At 58.0% G+C, this 22198-nt stretch overlaps 1 protein-coding gene across 7 annotated transcripts; it reads right to left on the reverse strand.

Annotated features, from left to right (window-relative positions):
• Positions 1–2135: 2135 nt before the first annotated feature.
• On the reverse strand, positions 2136–20256 carry ADCY6 (adenylate cyclase 6). 7 transcript variants are annotated; one of them, XM_033436423.2, is made up of 22 exons: positions 20082–20253; positions 14890–15748; positions 11159–11308; positions 10659–10780; positions 10453–10564; positions 10163–10290; positions 9487–9645; positions 9269–9410; positions 9025–9153; positions 8728–8753; positions 8343–8529; positions 8042–8139; positions 7777–7864; positions 7506–7622; positions 7082–7240; positions 6605–6783; positions 5687–5722; positions 5475–5604; positions 4903–5166; positions 3881–4085; positions 2904–3028; positions 2136–2677 (listed from the first exon to the last, which is right to left on the reverse strand). In XM_033436423.2, the coding sequence occupies exons 2-22, from the start codon at positions 15745–15747 to the stop codon at positions 2552–2554; spliced, it is 3540 nt and encodes a 1179-aa protein (XP_033292314.1). In that variant the 5' UTR covers position 15748; positions 20082–20253; the 3' UTR covers positions 2136–2551. The 7 variants fall into 7 exon arrangements, with proteins under 7 accessions (XP_033292314.1, XP_033292313.1, XP_033292318.1 ...); XM_033436422.2 differs by having other exon boundaries at positions 14890–15751; XM_033436427.2 differs by having other exon boundaries at positions 8343–8490; positions 14890–15751; positions 20082–20252.
• Between the last annotated feature and the right edge of the window lie 1942 nt (positions 20257–22198).

Genomic DNA, 22198 nt, shown 5'->3' on the forward strand with positions numbered 1-22198 from the left:
TCCCATCCACTGACTCCCCCACCCCAATTGGCGAGGAAGGGGGCAACGTCAGCCCGGGGGAAGCACACGGCTGGCACTGCGGTACAGGGAGCCAGGGTGTGGACAGGTCCCTCCCACCTGGCAAGAAGCAGAGACAAGTCACCCAAGACTGCAGTCTTCCCACTCTGGTCTCCTTACAGCCTCATCCCCACCCCAGGACCCCACGCAGAACCTTCCTGTCCAGGGATGTGGCTGAGGGAAGGGGAGTTGACTTTCTGCCTGGACCAACTAGTCTTTTCCCCTTCTCCTGCCTTGGCTAATGAAGTGACCGATGGCCCATTTGGGTGATGCATGAAGATCCCCCAAAGCAGGCAGTACGAGCCAGAAACCAGGCTTCTGCGAGGAGCTAGAGTCAGAAAGGACACGAGAAAGGGCAAGACCTGCCCCTTCCAACCCCAAACCCAGCAACTCTGGGACCCTCTCTCCTCTGCCTCTCTAACGCCTCAAAGACAAAGCGATCTTCAAGCAAAATCCTGGCTAATGCCTCTGGCTTAAATAGGTACAGACAGAGAAACCAAGGCACCAACTAATTCAGTCCAGAGGCAAGGAGGTTGCAGGGAAGTGGGTAAAAGGCAGGCAGGGACAGGAAGGGAATCTAGGGTCCAGCCCTCCTAACCCTCCTGCCAGCTTTTGCAGGCTTCGTGTGGACTGGGGAGCCCGGAGCACGCTAGGCTCAAGCTGAAGGCTGGGGAAGGCTGAGGTCCAGGTTCCCCTCCCTTAGCCCTTAGTACCAGAATCTGGGTCCTCAGAGGGATCCCATGCTACCCCAGCCCCAAAGCACACCACATCCCAGGACACCAGCTGGGGAGCCCAGGAAACTCCTGAGCCTCTGCCCACCAAAGCCCAGACAGTTCAAGTGCAAGGAGCACTGTGGGCCTCAAGCAGGCGCTTGGGTCCCTGCCCCAGGCAGGGAGACAGTCGTGCTGCACACGTGGCCCCCAAACGGCACTTAGGGATTTGGCACAAAAAGGACTCCTCTCCCCAGGGCCACCCTCTTGCTACCACACCCCATCCCACTCCTGTGCAACAGAGGCATCTCTCTCCATCCCTTGAAATCAGAAATCCTGCCTTATTCCCAGAAGACAGAGGCCCACAGGAAAGAGGCAACCCAGGGTGGAGAGCCAAGGAGCAGGACCACAGAGACACACAGACCGGGAAAACAGACACACACAGACCACCACGCACGCACGCTTACACAGACACGCAGACCACCACGCACCCACGGTTACACACACACGCAGACCACCACGCACGCACGGTTACACACACACGCAGACCACCACGCACGCACGGTTACACACACACGCAGACCACCACGCATGCACCGTTACACACATACGTGCAGACCACCACGCACGCACGGTTACACACACACGCAGACCACCGCGCACGCACGGTTACACACACGTGCAGACCACCGCGCACGCACGGTTACACACACGTGCAGACCACCGCGCACGCACGGTTACACACACGTGCAGACCACCACGCACACACGGTTACACACACACGCAGGCCCTCCCCAGTGCCAGAGGCGTGGGAGGACAGGTTTGGGATCAGGGCCACCTTCCTCCATGCCCTGGCCCTTTCCTATTTGGCAACAGAAGGGGTAGAGATGCTCCGTGCCCCCTTGCAGCAGACAGCAAGAGAGCACTGGGGCAGAGTGGTCTGATCCTGACCTTCGGATCGGTCTGGCACCACCCCCGTCCCTGGCCGGCCTGCGCTCTCTGGCACCTGCAGGCGAACATCCAGCTCCTGATCTTCTGACATCCCCACGCACACGCTTGCTGTCCGGCTGGGCATTTTCACAGTACCAGTGAGACCAGATGCCCCTTTCCCTGGAGCTGTGCAGGAAACGGGGCTAATCTGAGCTGGCAGAAGTCCCTTTGTTCCCCTTTGGGGACAGATCATGGGACTAGGATTTGGCAAATGGAAACATTCCCCTGAAATTTGGACAGAGCTGGGTCCCCAGAACATCTCCCTCCCGTGCCCTGTGTCTGTGAGGGAGACCTGGCTGGGGTAGGGAGTGCCCAGGACCCATGCTGGGGATGCAGGCATAGCAAAGGAAGGCAAGGATGGAATAGGCACTCTTCAAGCCTGCCCCAGTCTTTATAAAAATGTTCCCAGGAAAAAGAGGGAAAGGAAGGGCCCAGCCCTGAGCCAAGTGCCCAGACAGACAGGGAAAGGGCGGGCGTGGCAAGCTTCCATTTCAATCTCTGAGGCAGGAGACGTCCCCCTGCCTCTGCTGCTGCCCCCTCCCCTGCTCCCAAAAGCTGGGGAAAAGGAGAGAAAACAGCCCTACCCCAGTTAAGAAAGAAAGCCACTTGCATAATCCTCTTGGTATCCCCTCATTCACCAGCCTGAGGGCAGACGAGCGCAGTCCAAGTACAGCCTGCTGGGGTGTTCCCTCTTGCGGTCAGCAGGGTCTGCAGGCTCAGCCTCCCCCAGCGAGCACAGAGTCCACTCAAATGCCCACCTTGGTCCTTTCAGCCGAATTTGTAGCTGGGCCCTGCTAACTGCTGGGGCCCCCATTGAGGAAGTAGGTGGTCATCTCCCCCTTGCCCTTCACCTTGACCACCCCTCGACACTCCAGCTGGTAGCCCTTGGCCGCTAGAACCTGGTACAGGTCCGTGGTCACCTGGGGGGGTGGGGGGGGGAGGGGAACCTGCTTAGCTCAGGATCCTTCCTGCTACATTTGCAGGAGTCCAGGGGTGTTCTGCTCATGCCAGCTCCCCTCCCCCAACCCCGACTCCACCAACTAGAGAACAGCGCCACCCTTCCCCTGTCCTAGCTGACTGCAGAGAGGGCCCTGCAGAAGCCCTCTGGACCATAGCCCTCCCAGCCTCTGCTCACATCCCCCTCACCTGGATTCGGTCGGGGACCCCCGTGCTGTCCATGCGGCTAGAGACGTTCACTGTGTTCCCCCAGATGTCATACTGCGGCTTCCGAGCCCCAATGACGCCTGCCACAACTGGGCCCATGTTCAGCCCTGGGGTAGGTGGGGACAGCAGTAAGAAATCGAGAGCAGTGGCTATTCCGCAGTCGGCCCAGGGAGGCACCCCCCTCCTGGCACCTTCAGAAGGACCCAGGGAAGAAACTGGAAAAGGGACAAGCCTCCTAGTCATAAAGAATGGAAGATGCGGGCATATCAGCTGAGGAGCTCCCCTGAGTCAAGGCGGCTATGCTAGAACAGCATCTAATCTACCAATGCGCGCTCTGTGCCAACCACTCTGTAAACGTTTTACACTATCTCATCCTCTCAACGGCCCCAAAAGGTAGGTACCATCACTCCCACCTTACAGAAAAGATACCTGAAGTTTAGAGAAGTTAGACAACTTGCTAAATAAGCCAGTTAAGTGGAACAGCCAGAATTCAAAGCAGACAGTCTGACTCCAGAACCCATGCTATTAACCATTCCCGTCCACCAGTTCATCTGAGAGGAAGCGCCTCTTATCAGACTGGCCACAGAAAAGGACACGGGTACTGGAGCGTAGCTAAACCCGGTCTTGAATCCCAGTTCAGCCATTTACTAGTTGTATGACCTTGGCTGAGTTATTTACTCTCTCTGAGAGTCCATCTCTTTATCTGTAAAAGGGAATAATAACGTGAGGATTTATATGTGTTTTAAAAAAAAAAAAAAAAGCCTGGGACAGTGCTTAGCACAGAGCAGGCCTTCAATAAATGATCTCTGTTCTTACTATCGGACAATATAGGAGGTGGGAGAAAAGGAAAGCCCCACAGGACTCCCGACGGGGAATATGAGACGCCATCCCCAGCCTGCTGCCTCAGCTTCACCCAGAAACGGCCCTGGGAGAACCTGCCATCACCCGGGCCCTCTCACCGATCTTCATCTGGAAATTGTTGAAGGAGTGCTCATTGATGTGCTTCATCTGCTCCATGAGCCGCATGGCGTAGTCGGCAAGGGCAGTGATGTGGGAGCGGCCCACCTGATCATAGGTGCTGGCATTCAGCCCAGAGGCAGCCATGTAGGTGCTACCAATCGTCTTGATCTTCTCCAGCTGCCGGAACCGCTCCTCGCTGATGATCTGGACAGCACAGGGGGACCTGGCTGTCAAGGCAGACAGGCCAAACCCAGCCCTGCCTCAAGCCTCAATCCTTGCCATGCCCTGGCCCCCTTCTCCACTTCCCTGGCTCAACACTCCCCTCCTTTGGGTAAGTGAGCCCCGCTTCCAGCCGCTGCTCTCAGTGCAGGACTAAGGAGCCGGGAAAACGGCCTCCCTCACTGGGCTGCCGTCAAAACCCAAGCCAGGACTGGAGCGCACAGCTCCAGGTCAACTTCGACAGCTTGCTGCAGAACCCAGAACCACAGGAGGGCTATCAGGCATCAGTGATTCCAACCCTCACCTTTGGGGAAACTGAGTCCCAGGCTGAGAAAGTGCCTTCCCTCCAGAACAGGGAACAACCCATTCCTGACCTGGATGTTCAGGTCACTTCTTCATATTTTGCTTCCATTCTCTCTATTCAGGGGATCACCTTGCTTACTTGGCCTCATGGGGCCATAGTCTACAGATTACCGGCTTCTTCAATGACCCCCACCTGCCACCTATCCTGGCCCCTCCACAGATCCTCACGTCCCCCTCTGCTCCCCAACAGTGATGACCCTGCCCCACTGGGGCTGAGCCTGCTGCCTGTGACACCTTCGTGAGCACCTGTCCCTGACTCCACTGTACCTACCTTTACTCCTACCCCTGACATCTCTGGGTCCCATCAGATCTCCCTTCCTCCTCCCAGTACCAACCATCCCCTCCAAGCCTGGCCTTCTTATCCATAGTTCTCCCCACTCCTCTGGTCCCCAAGTCTCCCCACCCTCCGCCAGCACCAACCAGCCGACTGGACAAGTACCTCATCGAAGTCGGCGATGATCTCGTTGAGCAGCCGCAGGCACTCGACACCCTCGTTGTTGGCCTCCAGCTCCACGTAGAACTCAGAGAAGTTGGCAATGGAGGCGAACATGACGGCCACGCACTCACAGGACTGATAGTAGAGCTCATCATTCCGGCGCTCCCGGGCAAGGAAGTGGGCGGCCACGTCCTTGGGCAGAATGTTATGTAGCAGCCGCCGGTTGTATGCCTGGAGCTCCTCCATCTCCTCCTTCTCCCCTGTTGCCTGTGGACACCACACCCATCACCCACAGCCCAACATTCACAAGGCGTGGGTGCAGCGGCCAACACCTGGAGATGGGCATCAGAGGGAACCACGTGGAAGAAGAAAGGCATGGACAGGCCTAAAGAACAGGCAAAGAAGTAGAGGGGGCAGGGACAGGATGAGGTGGGGGATAGGGGACGGGCGCAGAGAAGGCATGGAGCCAGGGTGGGCTCGGGGCAGCCTGAGCCCTGGCCAGCCTAAGAGATGCCTGGCGTGGCCCAGGCTCTGCCCCTAGGATCTTCCCCCACCCCCGAGGCCCACCCAGTCACCTGCAGTTTCCAGAGGAAGTCCAGGCGGGCAGTTGATTCCACCTGCTGGGCATGCAGATAGAGCGCCAGTGCGAACACCAGCAGAATCACAGGGGTCATATATTTGAGTGCCACCCTCCCTGCGGCTGAGCTGAGGGAAGCAGAGGCAAGCTCAGTGTCTGAAGGAGGCATCTGGCAGCCCCACCCTTTGCTGCCCTAGAGCCCTCACTCACCAGTCCAGCGCGCTGAAGGTCTCGTTGGAAGAAGCCCTGGCAGGAAGACACAAGAGACAGAGTCATCGGTTCTTCCTGGGTTGCCGGGTCGGGGCATGGAAGGGGAGACAGAAACTGCATTTACTGAGCACCATAAATCAGGCATTAGGCCAAGGCTTTTCCTTCTATTAACTCATTAAGAGCAGAGGTTCCGCTCCTGGCTCCTCTACTCACCAGCTATGTGACCTGGAACAAGTTGCTTAACTCTCTAAGCCTCGGCTTCCTCATCAATTGATGAGTGATCAGATCTAAATAATGCATGCAGAAGGCTTAGCAGAGTGCTTGGCATCAGCAAGCCTTCGATAAACGTTACTTATAATAATCTTTACAACTACCTTGTGATATAGATAGCGTTGCCGTTTTACAGATGAGGAAACTGAGGCTCAGAGAAGTTAATTCAACGATCCAAAGACACACAGCTAATAAGTGGCAGAGTAGGAATTCAAACAGCAGCAGACTCCAGAGGCTTTTTCTACCGCACCATATATTTCTACCACATACCCCGAGGGGTGAGGTTTTGCAGAGGAAAAGCCAGTGTGTTGTCCCAGGCAAAGCCCTCAAGCGGGAGTCAGAGTTTTGGTTCCTTTCCTAGCCAGGGCTCTACCACCAAGCAGCTGTGTGACCTACAGGTAGTTAAGAGTGGATATGAAAGCAACATGCAAATGCAAGAGGGAATTTTTTTTTAACGTCTAGCCTAAAGACCAAGGGACTTCCCAGGACTGGGGTTTCCCTGAGGTGACTGTTGGGGGTCATGTGCTGCCTCCTTTCCCCCCACATGTGATGGGTGAGTGGTAGCATTCCAAGGGCACAGGGGGCTCACGGTGACCCAGCAGGGTCAAGAGGCTCCTGGGGGACTAAAGGGGCTGCGGATAAACTCACAAGCCATGGACGCCAAGCAGTAGGTCATAGTTGTCAAAGATGGTGGCCGGGGGACCCAGCAGAAGCAGCACCAAATAGATGAGCCCCAGGACAAAGATCATGGCCAACTTCCCGATGCTGCTGATGTGCAGGAAGACAGAGCTGGCCAAGAGACTCAGCAACACGCTCCCGACGAAGTACTGGGGAGCAACGGCAGAGGCAGTGTTGGGTGAAGGCAGAGGCCGTGGCGCTCCCGTGCAGGGAGAACACTGCACGCCCCCGCCTGACCCAAGCTCCCCTCCACAACCTCAAACCCAAACCTCCTTCACCCTCCACACACCCCTAAAGCACACCAGGGCCCCGGGCTGCTCCTGGAGTTGGAGACTCTGGTGAGATCCTGGGTCCCCAGTGCCCATCACCAGGCCTGGCACAGAAGAGTCGATAACCGGAACTGATCAGGACCCCCACCCCCACCCCTTCCGAGCGCCACTTGGACACCTCAGGGAAGCTGCAAGTGGGTGCGGTGCCCTCACACAGGGGAGCATCCAGGCCCAGTGAGTAATTGAGCTGCTGCAGGTGGCAGGCGGTGATGTCAGCAGGTGTTAAATTCAGCATCCGGGCTGCGCAAGTCCGTATGGGGGTGTGGTTACAGGTGAACTGCAAAAGTCGGGGGAGGTATATCAGGGTAACCGGGGAGCGGAGGGGTTACAAGGGCCATGCCTTATAACCCAGGGGCCCTATACCCCAGGGGCCCAACTTCTCACTGAGGGATGACAAGAGGTAGGGGGGAGCAAGGAGAGAGGACAGGGGTTAACCTCACCCTTGCTTTGGGCAGGAAATGCGTCTCATTCCTCTCTGTACCCCCAGCACCCAGAGTGCTTGGAACAGAGGAGGGGCAGAAAAATTCCCACTGGAACTTTACCATGTTGGCGATGGCAGAGACGAACACAAGCAGGACGGAAAAGATGCCAACCGCGGTGCTATGTGCCCGCGAGCGGACGATGCTGCGAGACAGACGTCGCAGGGCCTGAGGGAACAGCTGCCGGGAGGCGGGAGACAGAGAGACGGAGGCCACGTCAGCCAACGGGTAAGGTCCCCCAGGGATGGGGCCCAATGGCAGAGGTTCGGCCTTCTCCTCCCTCCCCGCCCTTGGCCTGGCCTCCCCCACCAGCCCTGGAAGGCCCCCCACGTACAGAGCCACAGGAGTACACGGCGCAGGTCAGCACGGTGACCAGCAACAGCAGGAAGATACTGGCATAGATCCCAAGCATCAGGGCTGAGCTGGGGCGGAAGAGGGCCAGGGAAAATGTTACTCCGGGAGATCTGGACATCCTCGTCCCATCCCCTGGGCAGGCAGGACGTGGGCCCCAGGGACTGTGTGCTTGCGAGGACGTTTAGGAAGGTTGTGGGAAGTGGTAGCGGGAAGAGAAGCCAAGCAAGGAGGGACAGGGCTCTCACGGTGGGAAGACGAGGAGCTGGATGAAGCAGATGAAGCAGAAGACCAACAGGGCACAGGCCACGTAGGCTCCGAAGCGGGGGTCCACCTTTCGCGAGTACTGGGGGAGAGGAGACTGAGCTGGGCGCTGGCTCCGCCCTGGGGAAGGCAGGGCACTACCAGTTGGCCCAGTTGATATGAATCCCCGCTGTGCCCTGTGGTCACCTCCCCACTCCCCAGAAACCTCACCTGTGCTCAGACTTCCCTGCCAGGGCCTCCCCTCCTCCCCCAGCCCTCCTCCTTCTGCCCTTGCACCCCCCAAACCTTCTTTTCAAGATCCTCTCTCTGGAAGGTGAGCAGGAACCGGCGCACGTGGTCCTTGCGCAGCTGATCGATGCTGCGGGCATCGATGGCACGGCCCAGGAACTCGTCTACCTCATCCTCAGGGTTCAGGGCGTCCTGGGCACCCCGGCTGAGGGCAGGGGACATGGCTTCACCAGGTGCCTGAGCACTGCCATGTGACAGGCGATGAGAAGGGAGGGGCACAGGAAGCACTCAAAGAAGGAGTGTGAGCGGGGTGGGTGGCACCCGCTCCCGTAAGACACATCTAAGGTCCAGGGAAGAGGGGGATCTTGGCTCCCCGCAGCCCCGCCCCAGGGTGCAAATGCCTTCGCCCAGCCCTTCTTCCCTACTCAACAACCTGACTTACTTGTCTTTGCTGGAATCATCAATGCCCTGGAGAAAGGGACAGAGTGTGCGAGTGAGGTGAAGGGCAGGCGACCTTCACCTCTACAATCCCTTCCCCACCCAGCACTGCGCTGACGGCTCTCCCCATAGACTCTGGGGGGATTGGGACCTCTGGGGTGAAATCATCCCTCTATCCCCAATTCCAGAAACTACGGAGACGGCAGCCACGACGAGGAAGGCAGAAGAGGCAAGGAGGACACAGAGTGCTGAGGGAGACAGGAAAGCGAGGCCCCAGGTCCCAGCGCCGTGGGCCCCTCACCATCTGCCGGAAAGCCTTGGAGTCTTTGGTCCGGGAGAAGGTGCGGTCGGGCACCCAGCGTGGCATCAGCCCCTCCACGGAGTTGGCCCGCGCCCGCTGCAGCTTGGCCAGCATGGCCTTCTCCTCTTTCTGTGTGGGCAGCATGGGCACAGGCTGGGAAGAGTGGCCCGGAGAAGGCCTCTGCCAGCTCCCCCCATCGGCCCCTCCCCCGGTCTGCCCACCCCCGCCCCGCCCCGGCCCTGACCCGCTTCTGGCTGGCTCCCAGGATGAGGAAGGTCTCAATGTGCTGCTCCTTGAGGTAGGCGTTGCGCTCCCCGCCACGGCCCGGCTCCACCTCGTAGTCCCCGTTCAGGTACTGCAGCGTGGCCCGAGTGATGTGGATGCGGCTGCGCGGGACAGGAGGGTGAGACCCCTGCTCTGCCGGGGGCGCTCCCGTCCCTCGCCCCCTGGACGCGCGCTCACCCAGCCCGGCCCCCGGCCTCCATGTGATTGGCCAGAGTCACGTCGTTGGACCACACGTCGAACTGCCATTTCCGCAGGCCAAGGACGCCGCAGTGCACGCGCCCGCTGTGGATGCCCACGCGCATGTTCACGTTCACACCTGTCACCTCGCGCACCAGCCTGGGAGGAGGCGGCCTGGCTTAGCTCCCGGCACGGTCCTCCCCACTCCCAGCCCAGAGCCCAGGCCCTGTGCTCGCCTTGGAGCCAAGTGGGCAAGGACAGACCCAGTCGCAGGGCACACGGCACCCCCTCAGCAGGACACGGGCAAGAGGCTGCATGGGGCCCAAGGACAAATGTTTGGGAGCCCTGTTCACCAGCAGCGGCCCAGCAGCATCTTATGGGACTGAGCTAGGAGAGGAGGAATCACTACCCTCCCTTTGGGCCTACTCAGCTGGCATCTTCTCCAGCCCAAATCCCCCTCATCCTGGCTCCCCCTACCCCATCCCCGCTGGCTGGAGTCTAAGGTGCACATGGGTCTTCACACAGGCTGAAGAAAGACCCTTTCCCCTCCCCAGTGATGGATCTCCAAGACAGGGAGACAGCCAAGACTGAGAAAAAGTCCCGAGGACACATCAAAGGGCAGGAGCAGGTTGGGGCACCCTCGGTTCCAGGAAGCCTGGGAGGGGACGGTGCTCACGAGATGGCCTCGATCATGTCCACCCCCATCTCCACGCAGCAGTGGGCATGGTCTGCCCGGGCCTCCGGCAGCCCTGACACACAATAGTAACAGTCCCCTAAGATCTTGATCCTCAGGCAGTGATTTTCCTAAAGGAGAAAGAGTCGGGGGAGAGCCACCTTTACTCCGGCCCAGCCTGCCTGGCCCACTACCCTCACTGCAGATTCTATTGGCCCCCATCCCCCAAGGCCGCTGCCAATGAGGCTTGCCCTCACCCCGTCGGCCCCACCCCCAAGCCCTAGCACCCTCACCGCAGCCAGCTTGTCAAACCGGGCAAAGAGCTCGTTCAGGGTCATGACCAGCTCCTGCGCCGTGCACTGGGATGCCAGGCTGGTGAAGCCTTCAATGTCCGCAAACAGGATGCTGAGGACGACGGCAGAAGATGGAAGGGCGATGTGGCCCTCAAAGACTCCCAGATCCCGCACCTCTCCCAGCATCCTCCCCACCCCCACCCTACCTGACATTGTCATGCTTCTGGATGTAGATCCTGTGAAACATCATGTCTTCTTTCTTTGCGTTGATGTCTTCTTTCATCTCCATGGCAACATGCTGGGGCAACACGGACAGCAGCAGCCGCTCCTAGACCAGTGGTTTCAACAGAGGACCCCTATCTTCTTGGCCTCACATTTTAATCCCTCCTGGTCCCTCCACATCCCCCAAACCCTCCCAGACCTCTCTGGAGACCTGAGCTTCCCTTCTGGACCGTGGCCTGACTCTCCCCCATTAGAGTCCTCAGCCTTCTCTGACTACACCCCACTCAACCCCTCAGATGCACTCCATCTACTCCCTCCCACCCTCAGACAGGACAGGAACCCCAGTGTCAAAGGGCCTCTGTGATACACAATCAGGGGGAACCATTCACGCTATTCCATGGAGTTGCATGAGGGGGCAGATCCAATCTGCAAGCTATGCGCAGGTGAGATGGGGGAAGGCCGTGATCAGGGGGGGCAGCCCCACCTGCTGCCGATTCTCATGCTGCAGGTGCAGCCGGGCCTGGATGTAACCACGGGTCTCCTGAAAGGCCTGGCGCTGAGACACCTCAGCCGGGTAGTGTGTGCAGATGCCAATGACATTGGTGCAGAGGAACAGCAGCATGTTGGCACCGAGCTGCAGAGGGGTGGCAGAGGCAAACGGTGACCACCCCCAACACACACAGGTGCAACTAGCTAGGCTCTCTGCAGATGCACTGCTTTGGGGAGGAAGCCAGGATCCTGTGCCCTGTCTTTCCCAAGCTGTCCCCACCCCTGCAATACCTCCCCATCCCCACAGGACTCCAGCTCCCTGCCTGGATCACTCTATGGCTAGAAATGTGATCTTCTCACAGCTCCTGGGAGCAGAAGCACCCACCAGGGCCAGGTAGGTCACAGGGCCTGGGCCCAGCACACTATGATTCCCTGCCCCACAAACACCCCAAACAAAAGACAAATGATGAGAAAAAATAAAAAAAGACAAATGATGCTCTTTCTGCATACGTGGTTCTCCTTACAGGACGACACCCAGGAGATCTGAGCTCTATATCTTCCTGTGAGTGCCCAGGACACGTCACCTCGTCTCTAGGGGCCTGTTTGCTCATCTAGAACCTGGAGAGGGAGAATAAGATCTCCAAGGTCCCTCCCTGCCCTCACATAAATTAATATAATAATAATTTTATTATTATCATTACTGGAGCTAATTTGTTGGCTGCCTACAAATGTGCCTAGATTCTATAGGTGTCCTCCGTATGTTAACGAATGTACTTCTTACAACTCTATGAAATCAGTAGCACTATCTCATTTGAAAGGTGAGGGACTCAGGCACAGAGAAGCTATGTAACTTGCCCAAGATCACACAGCTGGTAGTAGCCAGTGTGGGGCTTGAGTCCAGGAGAGTCGGACTCCAAAGCTGTGTCCTAACCCTACGGTAAACTACATTCCAGGTTCCCAGGATTCCTACTCACTCCACTCACCTAAGCTCTTGAGGCCCAGCCTCAGAACCCAGGCTCGGGAATCATCAATTCTACCGACACAAAGAACGCTTCGGAACTGGGATGGGGTGCCACCGTGCCTGGCCAGCCCCGACACTCGGCCCAGCCAGGCCCCAAGCCCTAGGACCCCGATCCTAGGATGTTCCGCCCTCAGTCGTCAGCAGCAGCACTGGCTGGAGAGCAAGTCTAAGGGAAGCCGACCTCAGCGTTTCTGGAAATTCAGGGGTTAACCTGGAACTTGTGGCTCCACCCCAGAGTTGGCTGGGGCAGGGCTCTGGTTTGGGGAGAAGGGAGGGCAAGAGCACCAACTGGAAGCCAGGAGTTCTGGGCTCTTCCCGGAACCAGAACTAGTCCTGCAAACTTGGGCATGTCACTCAATCTCTGGAACCTTGGTTTCATTTTCCTTGGGTAAGATGGAGGGGTCCGGCGAACCCCCAGCCATGTCCAGCTCCCGTCCTCTAGGATTGGCCTCCCAGCTTCCCTTCTCAGTCCAGCTCACAAGGGGCCCCCCTCCCAGCAGCAGGGGTGAAGAGGGGGGCACACTATCTCCCCCGGGGGTTTCTAAGAATAGCCCCCAGTGGGGGAGAAGGAAAGGGGGGCAAACCAGGCAACTTCCCTTCCTGGCCCCAGGAGCCCAAGAGGAAAATGTGAGTCATGGTGGAGGGAAGGGGAAGGGGGACAAGAGACCGAAATAGATCTGTACACAGACCCCTATCCGACTGTGAGAAAAAATGGATGTCAGGGCACTGTAGGAGACTCCAGGCTGGGCTGGGGCACTGGGTGAAACGGCTCAGTGTGTCTGAGTGAGCAGGTCATAGGAGGATGAAGGGGCTGGATCCGGGAAGGGGCTGACCAAGGAGCCTAGAAAGGAGGCCACAGCCCCACCCTACCCAGAAACCTGTAAGCTGGCTGGGTGCAGAGAACCTGTACGCCAACTGGATGTAGAATCTAGGCATGTTCTCAGCTCAGAGAAGTGGTCGGGGCCGCCCCGGCCCCAAGGACTGGCACAGGGCAGGGGCAGCGTTCTCCACTCGCCCACTGAGCGAGGCTGCAGCAGGGTGCCCCGAAGAGGCGGGAGACTGGTATCGTCCTGGCCTCCATGGGACTGCACGTCCCCAGTCAGGCCCTGGGCTTGGCTCTGGGCACCATGCCAGCTGAGAGCGGGGAAGAGACACCCCCCTACCCCAGCCAGCCAGAGAGGATAGGGGAAGGGAGGTACCACCTCCAAGCTCCTCCTTCCCCAAGAGGGTAGTCCAGCTCCAAAGCCCAGTGTGACAGCTACCCTGGAGAGAAATTGGGGGCTAGCAGTGGCAGAAGGACCCTGGCCCTTTAAGAGATCTGACAGTGCCCTGTGGGTATGTGCTCCACAAACAAACTGGCTATAAGGTTACTCTTAAAAAGGTACATTCTGTTCCACAGGCTGGGCAGGGAAGGGCATCATGCCAGAGCACCCAGCTTCGAACCCTGGGAGCCCCAGGCAACTTCCTCTTTGTAGGTGGGGCTGGGGTGGGCTATAGGCCATAGCCCTGGGCAAGGCAGAGGCTGGCTCCCTCAAACCTTGAGCGAGACAGAGGACAGCACCATCTCAACCAGGGTGCCAATGGAGGGATCTCGAGGTGTGCTGGCCGGGGGGCTGTGCCTACAGCCGCCCCTAAAGGATCAGCTGGGCAAGAGCCCCTGTCCCTGGTCAGGGGGATGACACAAGACAGCCAACACCACCAGCTCACATCTCTCTGCAAGGGACATCCGGAAGTCCCTTCACTGAGAACAATCCCCACAGCATCCCCGCAGCTCCCTGCCTCCAGGTGAGAGCGGTACCCTGTCGGGTTTTACTCCACTCAGAGAGGGTGGGGCCCTGAAAGCAGCATCATGAGGTAGCTACTATTTTTATCCCAGTTTTACAGACTGGAAAACGAAGGCTGGGAGAGGCAAGGTTAGCTGTCTAGGATCTCACAGAGAAGAATGCAGCCCACTGGACAACCAGGGCTGCCTGCAGCCAAGCCTCTGCGACAGCCTCACCTCACACACCACTCTGAAGCCAGAGGTGGAAGCCCACAGGGGCAGAGAGCCTCAAGGCAGGCTGCCAGAGCCCTGGTGCCCAGTGGGAAGAGGGCGGGACGCGGTCGGAGCCTAAAGCCCCTCTCGTCAACAGTCCAGCCCCAAACTACTCCCGGCCCAGGACAGAACTGACCCACTCATCACCTTCCCTGTCCTCCCGGAGCTGGCCTCAGTCCAGGAGAGAGGCAACTCCTCCCTTGCTAACTGCATCCAAAACCTACTCGATCCCTCCAGATCGCCACCTAGAGCTGCCCTGCAGGGAAGGCACCAGGCCCTGAGTCTCAAGTGTCAACTTGGGGCCAGAGATGCCAAAGTCTGGAGGTAGCCTACCCAGCCCCCTCAGCCCTGCCCCAACCCTGGGGCTGAACGTCACCTGCCCACCTCCAGCCTCACATTGGTCTCTACAGATTATGCTATTTCAAGGGCCTCAGGCTAAAGAGCTGTAGACTGTGGCCCACGGGGACAGAGCACAGGCTTCAGGTTCCGGAGCCTTCCCTTCCCTTAGCAGTGCCTTCTGCCTCAGATCCCAAATGGAGACCCACCCCTCCTCCCAGATACAGCCAGACGTCCCTCTCCCGTGTCCACCTGTGACTCTCCCACCCTCGATTAGCAGACCCCTTCTCATTCCCGCACTGGTGCCCCCACACCTACCTCCCCGACCACCCACCTGCTTCCAGAGGAAGGCGTCACCACGGTTGAGCTGCCAGGCCAAGATCAAGTGCAGGGTGGAGAGGCCCAGGCCACTGAAGACAGCGGCCCGCATGCGGATGGGGAGAAGCGTGTAGGTGATGTAGACGAAGAACACGGGGCACCAGAGGCCTACGGAAGGGCTGCGGGGGCTGGCTGTCAGGGCGCCGCCGACCTGCACGGCTGCCAGGATGCCCAGCACCACGTAGCTCACCAGCCACATGGAGTCCTGGCGGAAGCTGTGTCGATTGCACACCACCATGAGCGCCACGAAGAGGACGGCGGCGCAGGCCAGCAGGGCCACGTAGGCAGGCTGAGGGTGGGCAGGCGCGGCGTGGAAGGCCAGCAGCACGGCCGTGAGCAGCACGAGCACCGCCATCAGCAGGGTCAGGCTGCTCTGGTTCATCTGGAAAAAGTACCTCTGGTACAAGCGCTCCAGCTTGGCCGAGCGGAACTGCTTCGACTGGAACACCTGCACCAGCCGGCGCCAGCACGCTCGCCTGCTCCTGGCGGCTGCATCGGGGGCCCCCTCGGCGGCCCCGACCGCCACGGTCGCCTCAGGGTCCTCGAAGCCCAGGGCCACGGCCCGCAGCCCCAGCTCCAGGCCCTTGCCTGGGCCACCCCTCCGGATGAAGGCCTCATCCTGCCAGGGGCACCGAGGCGCGGCTGCGGGGGTCGGGCTGGGTGGCTGTGCACCCTGAAAGCAGCTCATATAACGGGGTGTGCAGAAGCCGCTGGAGCGAGTCCCGCGGCGTGGACGCTTCTGCCCATTGCGCTCGCCCCAGGCTGTTTTCCGTTCATCCACTTTGGGGACCAGGAGGCCACTAAACCATGACATCCTGCTGGGAGGAAAGGAATGGGGTGGTGTCAATACCACCGTTACTGCCGCCACCAGCAGCTTTCATTAACCGAGCGCTTCCCGCTACCAAGCTGAGCACCTCAGACACATCCTCCTCCTGAAATGACTCTGAGAAAGACCAGGGTATCCCCAGCCACCAGGTGAGGAAACTGAGGCAGAGGGAGGTGAAGTCACTTGCCCGAGATCAAGAGGCCATACAAGTGTGAGAACCAAAATTCTAACCCAGATGTGTCTGACTCCAAAGCGATTCATTTAAACATTCACCTCTTCCCTAATAGGCACTGATTTCCTGGAGGTTACAGACCCACTCGAGTGCCTGTCAATGAGAAAAGCCGCCCAGCTCAGGAGAGAGAGAGCACAGCCCAGGCAGGGGCAAGCGCCACCCCGCACCGGCAGACTGTTGCCACTGGTGTCCCAGTAGAACCTGATCCTCTGAGTTTTCAACAGAAGCTGAATTCTAAAAAATGGAGGCTTTAACATGACATCTCCTGACTTTTAAACGCTGGCAAGTAACTCACATTTTTCAACACTGCAAGCCAAATAAATCACATCTACGGAATGAATTCAGCCTGTGAGCTGCCAATCGGTGACCTCTGTACCACAGGGAATCTCTTTCCACATCCGTCCCCATCACACTCACACACTGTGCACACTTCACAGAGTTAAATTCAACTCCTCCCTCCGGTTACAGCTTCAACAAAACTTCCTCAGGAAGGTGTCCCAGCTCCCCCACCCAGACTAAGTTTGGTCCCCTGTTCACTCTCCATACATTTCCTCCATGGTACTGACCACCATTACCATTAAATCATCCCTTGTTAATGTGTGACTCTGCCCCTCTGACTATAAATGTTAGGACGGAAGGGATGATATCTATTTTGCTCAGCGCTTTATCCCCACCCCAGGTACCCCCAATACTGAGCCTGGCTCATAGTAGGAACTCAACCAATTTATGGGTTGAAAAGAGAGAAAGAAACCAAGCTCAAGAGCACTGGTATAAAGAAGCTAACGTGAAATAATAATAATGATATGACTCTTCATCTTTCTCACTGCACTCCAGTCCTCTTAACCTCTTTGCTGTTCCCCAACACACCGTGCACAGGACAGCCTGGGACCTCGGTGCTTGCTGTTCCCTCTGCCTAGAATAAGAGCTCCTCCAGGTCACAGCTCTTATGTCCCCTTATCAGTGAGCTTTCCCTGACCACTCTATTAAAATAGCAACCCCCTTTCCTGGAGCTCCGTATCTCTCTTCCAAGCTTTATGCTTTATTTTTCTCCACAGCTCTTATCAGCAGCTACCATTCTATATAGTTTTCTTATTTGTTCATTGTCTGTCTCTCCTAACTGAAATGTCAACTTCATGAGGGCAAGGATTTTGGCCTGCTTTGCTCACTGCTACATCTGCAACTGGTAGGGTCTAAATAAATGTTCGTTGAGTAGATAGGCAGGTAGGTGGGTGGATGGATGGATAACACTTCCATGCACTTTCCCTCTGCTTGAAACTTTTCAAGGTCCTTTCACATACCTAAGTCCATCTGATCTTCACCAGAACCCTGTGAGGCTCGTCCTGTGGCCATCTGGGGCACAGGACAGATTTGACAGCAAAAAAAAAAAAAAAAAAAAAAGAAGAAGAACTGAGGTCCACGGTAATTTTATACAGCTGGCCCAAGTTCTAGAGAACACAAGTAATCAAGTCAGCCCCGTAATCTCACGTCTCCAGGAGGGAAGTGTCTTGACCTGGGGGAAGGGGAGACTCCATGACAACACCCTCAATGTGTCTCCCAGCTGAGCCCAGCTCAGGAGGAGGTGCGGGTGAGAGCACTGCCACCCATGGATGCCTGCATCCCCACCAGGGCCACCCTCCTCCATGCCCACGGGGCACCCTGAGGGGCTCCTCGTACTTAAACCTGCAGAGCTAGCAGCACTGACATTTGTACTCACTAGGGGACAAGGGGGAGAGTATCCAGAGCTTGCCCCGGGTGGCCACAGGACCAGACGCTCAAGCCACGGAAGCAGTGCTCCAAGCAGACACCCAGGGGCCCACCAAGCAGAAGGCGGACTGGGGACCTCTCTGCACATGGGAAACCCCCATCTCTGGTACACCCTCCACTAAGTTCTCTTGGCATCCCTTCTTCCATATCCCACGGAGCAGCAGGCCCTTCAACCCCTTAACATCACCAACGGCACCATCTGGAGGGCCAGATCAAAAATCCAAGACTTTTGGTCAGGCTGACATTTGGCAAAAGTCACCAGAGAAAGTCTGGCTCTTCAAAACACTTCATTAGAAACAAGATCTTTGGAGCGAGACCACGTTTCAAACCTTATTGTGATTGTTTGCTAGCCTCGCAGCCTTGGACAAGTTACTTCACCTCTCTATGCCACTTTCTTCACCTGTAAAATGGGAACAATAAGAGTTGCGAGGAAAGAAGGTAACAGCCCCCATCAGGCATGTAGTACACACTCAATAAACACTAGCTCTTCTCCTCACTCTACACCACTTTGAACCCAAAACCCTGCCAGCGTCCAAGAGATGGAAAGACAGGAAAATTGTGAGCAAAAACCCACACCTCCCCAGCCAGTCAGACGCCTGGCCCTATCAGTCCCTGTGTCCTCGGCTGTCAGTCCCGAGAGCTGCGTGAGACAGAGCCCAGAGTAAGCAGGTTTCTTCACTGCCCCCCATGACATTTTGCTTCAGCCTCCTCCCCCTCGCCAGTCCCCTGACCTGTCCTCACCACGCCCCCACCCCACCGGCCAGACCTCTGTTCCCAAAGGACCTGTTTCTGGCCATGCTCCCAGCCCCCTGGAAGCACAGCCTAGCACGTGGCTCGTACCCACAGAGGAAGGCGCGTACACTGTCCAGGGGAATGCATGACCCTCCCAAGAACACTCTGACCCCACAAGTGGATAGCTTCAGAGATCTGTAATTGTCCAACCAACTGCAACCATCCCACCCTGGGCTCCATTCCAGGCACTGCCCATCTTGGAGAACTTACTCCTGGCACCCCACGCCAGGCTGGTACGGCAGGGAACAGGGCAGGGCACTGTTCAAAGCCACAAAACTTCCCTATATGGGGCCCCAACCCTCCCTGTCCAGGAACCCATCACTATGAACCACAGACCACCTCCTTCCTCCCCAGAGATAGGCTCCTGAGCTTGTGCCTCCGACCCCCTCCTTCCCTGGGTCCTGGTTTCTTTGCTCTCTCTCACAGATCTGCTACTCCAGGCACCACCGGCTCCCAAGGATGGAGCCATGTCCATTCAGCCTGGCAGACCGAGGCCCAGTGTCTCTCAGACCCCAGGTCCCTCCTGAACCTGGATCCTCCAGCCTGAGACCCAGAGTCTGAAAGAGGCCAGGGCCCAGCCGCAAGGATGGCTTTTCGCGCTGCTTTGCCCAAACCCTCTTCCTAGTCACCTCCTGTTCCCAAAAGGTGGCAAAAGGAGGCTCCAGGGGATTTAAAAGGGCTTCAGAAAGTTCATGGAAGAAGGCACTGCCCAGGCAGGGCACTTCAGTGCCAGCACCGCCCACCAGGCTGGGACGTGGGCCTCAATTCCAGGCCTGTCCAGATGTAGAGAAACCTCCCCAGGGCCTGTATCTGGAGGTCCGTCAACCCTTCTCCTCCCGTCCCCAGCCCTTGGTCTCCCTAAAGACTGCACTGAGGTCCCACCTCCACCCCAACCATACAAACCCCACCAGGCCCCTCCAGTCACAGGGGTACTCCGGTAAGCAGAGGGTATAGGAAAAGAGTCCACAGCCTGATTCCACCTCTAGCTTCTCAGTCAGGCCCCAGAGCCTGTTCTGAATAAAGTCTGCCCACCCTGCCCACCCTGCAGCGGGCCTGGACACCAGCCCTTTCATTCCCAAGGTCTGGGGTGAGGGGAGGGGGACTCCTGCAGACAGAGGGGCATCCCTCCCTCCGCCCAGGCTGCCTCCCCTTCCCCGAAACACAATCACACTCTACCTCAAACTCGGAGGCTCACCCACAGCCCCGCTGCAAAAACCTCAGGACAGCCCCTCCCCCAGTACATGCCTCTCCCCCTCTTCCCAGCAAGCCGGGAACTCGCCCCGGGTGGAGGAAGGGAAGCACAGGGAGTGAGGGTGGGAGCCTTGAGCCCCGGACCCAGGACTCCTCGATCCCCCATCTCCTCCCGGACTTCCCCCCGCCAACCTCGACGGCCTCGGGCTCCCCCCGTGCCGGCTTCCCCGCCCGGACCACAAAACTGCCGGGAGCCGCGCGGGAGTCTGCCAGCCGCACGGAGACCCGAGCGCCAAGCGCCGGGCGCCGCCGCCTCCCCAGACGCTCCTCCGCGCTGTCTCACCTGCCGGCTGGGGTCGGCGCCTCCCCGGGGCCTCCGCCCCGCCGCAGCCGCGGGCTCCGGCCGGCCGGCCGGCCGTCCCGCGGTCCTGCTCCGTGCCCGCGCGTCCCGGCCGCCCCTCCCGCCGTCCGCAGTCCGCCCGGCCCTCGCCCCCTCCCTTGTTGTCCAGCGCAGCCGCCCTCTACCCCGGATCCAGAAGTCCCCTCCCCGCCGGCTCCCGGACTCCCCGCCTTAAAGGCACAAGCTCCTTTTGTCTGGACACCCCCTCCCCCTCCCCGGACGCCGGGCAGGGTGGCCGGCTCCCCTTCGAAGGAACGGGGTAGGGGTGGGGGAGACCGAAGAATGGAACCCCTCCCTCCGCGCGCCCCCTCCTCTCCTCCGGCCGCTCCCTCCCCCAGTCTTGGGAAAACAAGCGGCTACTGTTCTGGGATCAAGACCCCGGGAAGGAGCGGGCCGTCCAGCCCGCTCCCCCTTCTCTCCACCCCCGGGCTGCGTTCTCCAGCATTCTCTTCCCACCCTCACCCCAGGGGTCCCCAAAGGCGCCGGGCAAACCCACCCTCTAGCAGCGATTACCACCCCCCTCCCGCCCAGCACACCGAGGGTCGGCTTCCTTCCTGGCGGGGTCCCCTAAGCTGAACCGGTGCCCAGCACCCACTCCTCACCCCCATCTCCCCATCTCCCTCCCCCAGCCCCCACCCTGCCATTCCCGCCCCGCCTGCCACGGCCCTGCTCCCCCCCCCCCCCCCCGCCACGAGGGAACTCAGTTTAATAATTAATTAAGATTTCATTCCACAAGGCGCCAGGTGTGTGCGGCCTGCTTCCCCACACACCGCTTTTTCCCTCCTCCCCCAACCCTCCGGGGCGCTGGCCCCAAGCAAACCTCCTACACCCTGAGCCCAGAAGGGGGCCTGAGGGAAGGGGCACTCTCCACGCTGCCCACCGGCCCCTCTCTCTCTGGGGAACTCCTCCAGCACCTGCCCACGTGTAGAGTCCCTCCCTGTCTCCTCCCCCCCACCCCACCCCCCGCACCTTTTACCCAAAGGGTTGTGCTTCCCTGCGGAGTGTGGAGGGTGGAGAGAGGGTGCATTGCTAGGGTACTGAGAAATTGTTTGGGGCTTTTACTTCCCACGTTTTCAAGCACGGAGCTGCGGCCCCAGTTACCTGGGTGATGGGAAAATCTCGTGGAAGCTGCTTTAACCCTTTGAGGGTTAGAAAGATGGTGTAGCCAGAAAGGAGAAGGTTAATAAACTCACCCAGGATGCAAGTGATTCTGACTTTAGAGGGGATGCCGGTCCTTCAGAGCTGGGAAGAGGGCAGCTTATCTGGCTTCCCTTGGAGGCGCGCTCCCTGTCGCCTCATCCAGACCTGTAGCTCCTCCTTCCTTTGGCAGCCCCTTCCCCACCCAAGGTCCCACAGCCTAGATAGCTGAGGCTGCTCCCTCAAACCCAGCCTTGCCGGTATTCTAGTCCTTCAAGGCCCAGCTCTGGTCCACGCCAAGCCCCTACTGGGACTCCTAAGCCCAGGCCAGAGCTGGAGGCAGGGAAGTGAGGGGAAGAATTAAGAAAATCCATTTCAATCCCTTATCAGGCATATATGATTGCAAACTATCCACCTTGGCTAAATCATCACTCACTCTCTTGGAGCCTCATCTATAAAATAGAGATAAAACTATCTGTCTTGTCTTTCTTACAGGATTTTCAGGATGAGCTAGAAAAATGTTGGTTAAAATGTTTGAAAATGGGAAATGAAAATGAAAAATGGATAGTTTATTCTGCCATGTATGAGTCTCAGTTGTGCAGGCGTGGCCTGTAATTTGAACTTTGGGGCCTTTTTGCCTGATTTCTCCCTTCAGGTAGCCAGGCAAAATTTCCTTTCCAGTCTGAAACCATTATGTACCATTTATCTCTTAGAATAATATGTTTATGGGCTGTAAGGGGAAAATACAAAAGATAATTGAGGAAAAGAAATGGGTGTGTTACGAAATTTTATATTCTGGAATGGAAGGCTTTGTCCTTCATTTTATTTTGGAATAAAAAAAAAATTTGGACACCAACCAAGTAAGCCGAAGAAATACGCTAGGGATCCATCTCTGGGTGCTTTAAGTCACACTGGCCTCCTCT

Source organism: Orcinus orca, chromosome 11, assembly GCF_937001465.1.
Source record: "Orcinus orca chromosome 11, mOrcOrc1.1, whole genome shotgun sequence".
Taxonomy (NCBI): Eukaryota; Metazoa; Chordata; class Mammalia; order Artiodactyla; family Delphinidae; genus Orcinus; species Orcinus orca.

Excerpts from the sequence above, each read along its gene's own strand:
- ADCY6 (XM_033436423.2), bottom strand. The coding sequence starts at position 15,747 with ATGTCATGGTTTAGTGGCCTCCTGGTCCCCAAAGTGGATGAACGGAAA. Across the intron at positions 8,754-9,024 it reads CCAAGGCTTTCCGGCAGATG|GGCATTGATGATTCCAGCAA; the intron begins GTGAGGGGCCCA and ends CCCTTTCTCCAG. Across the intron at positions 8,530-8,727 it reads GATGATTCCAGCAAAGACAA|TGCTCAGGCACCTGGTGAAG; the intron begins GTAAGTCAGGTT and ends GTCACATGGCAG.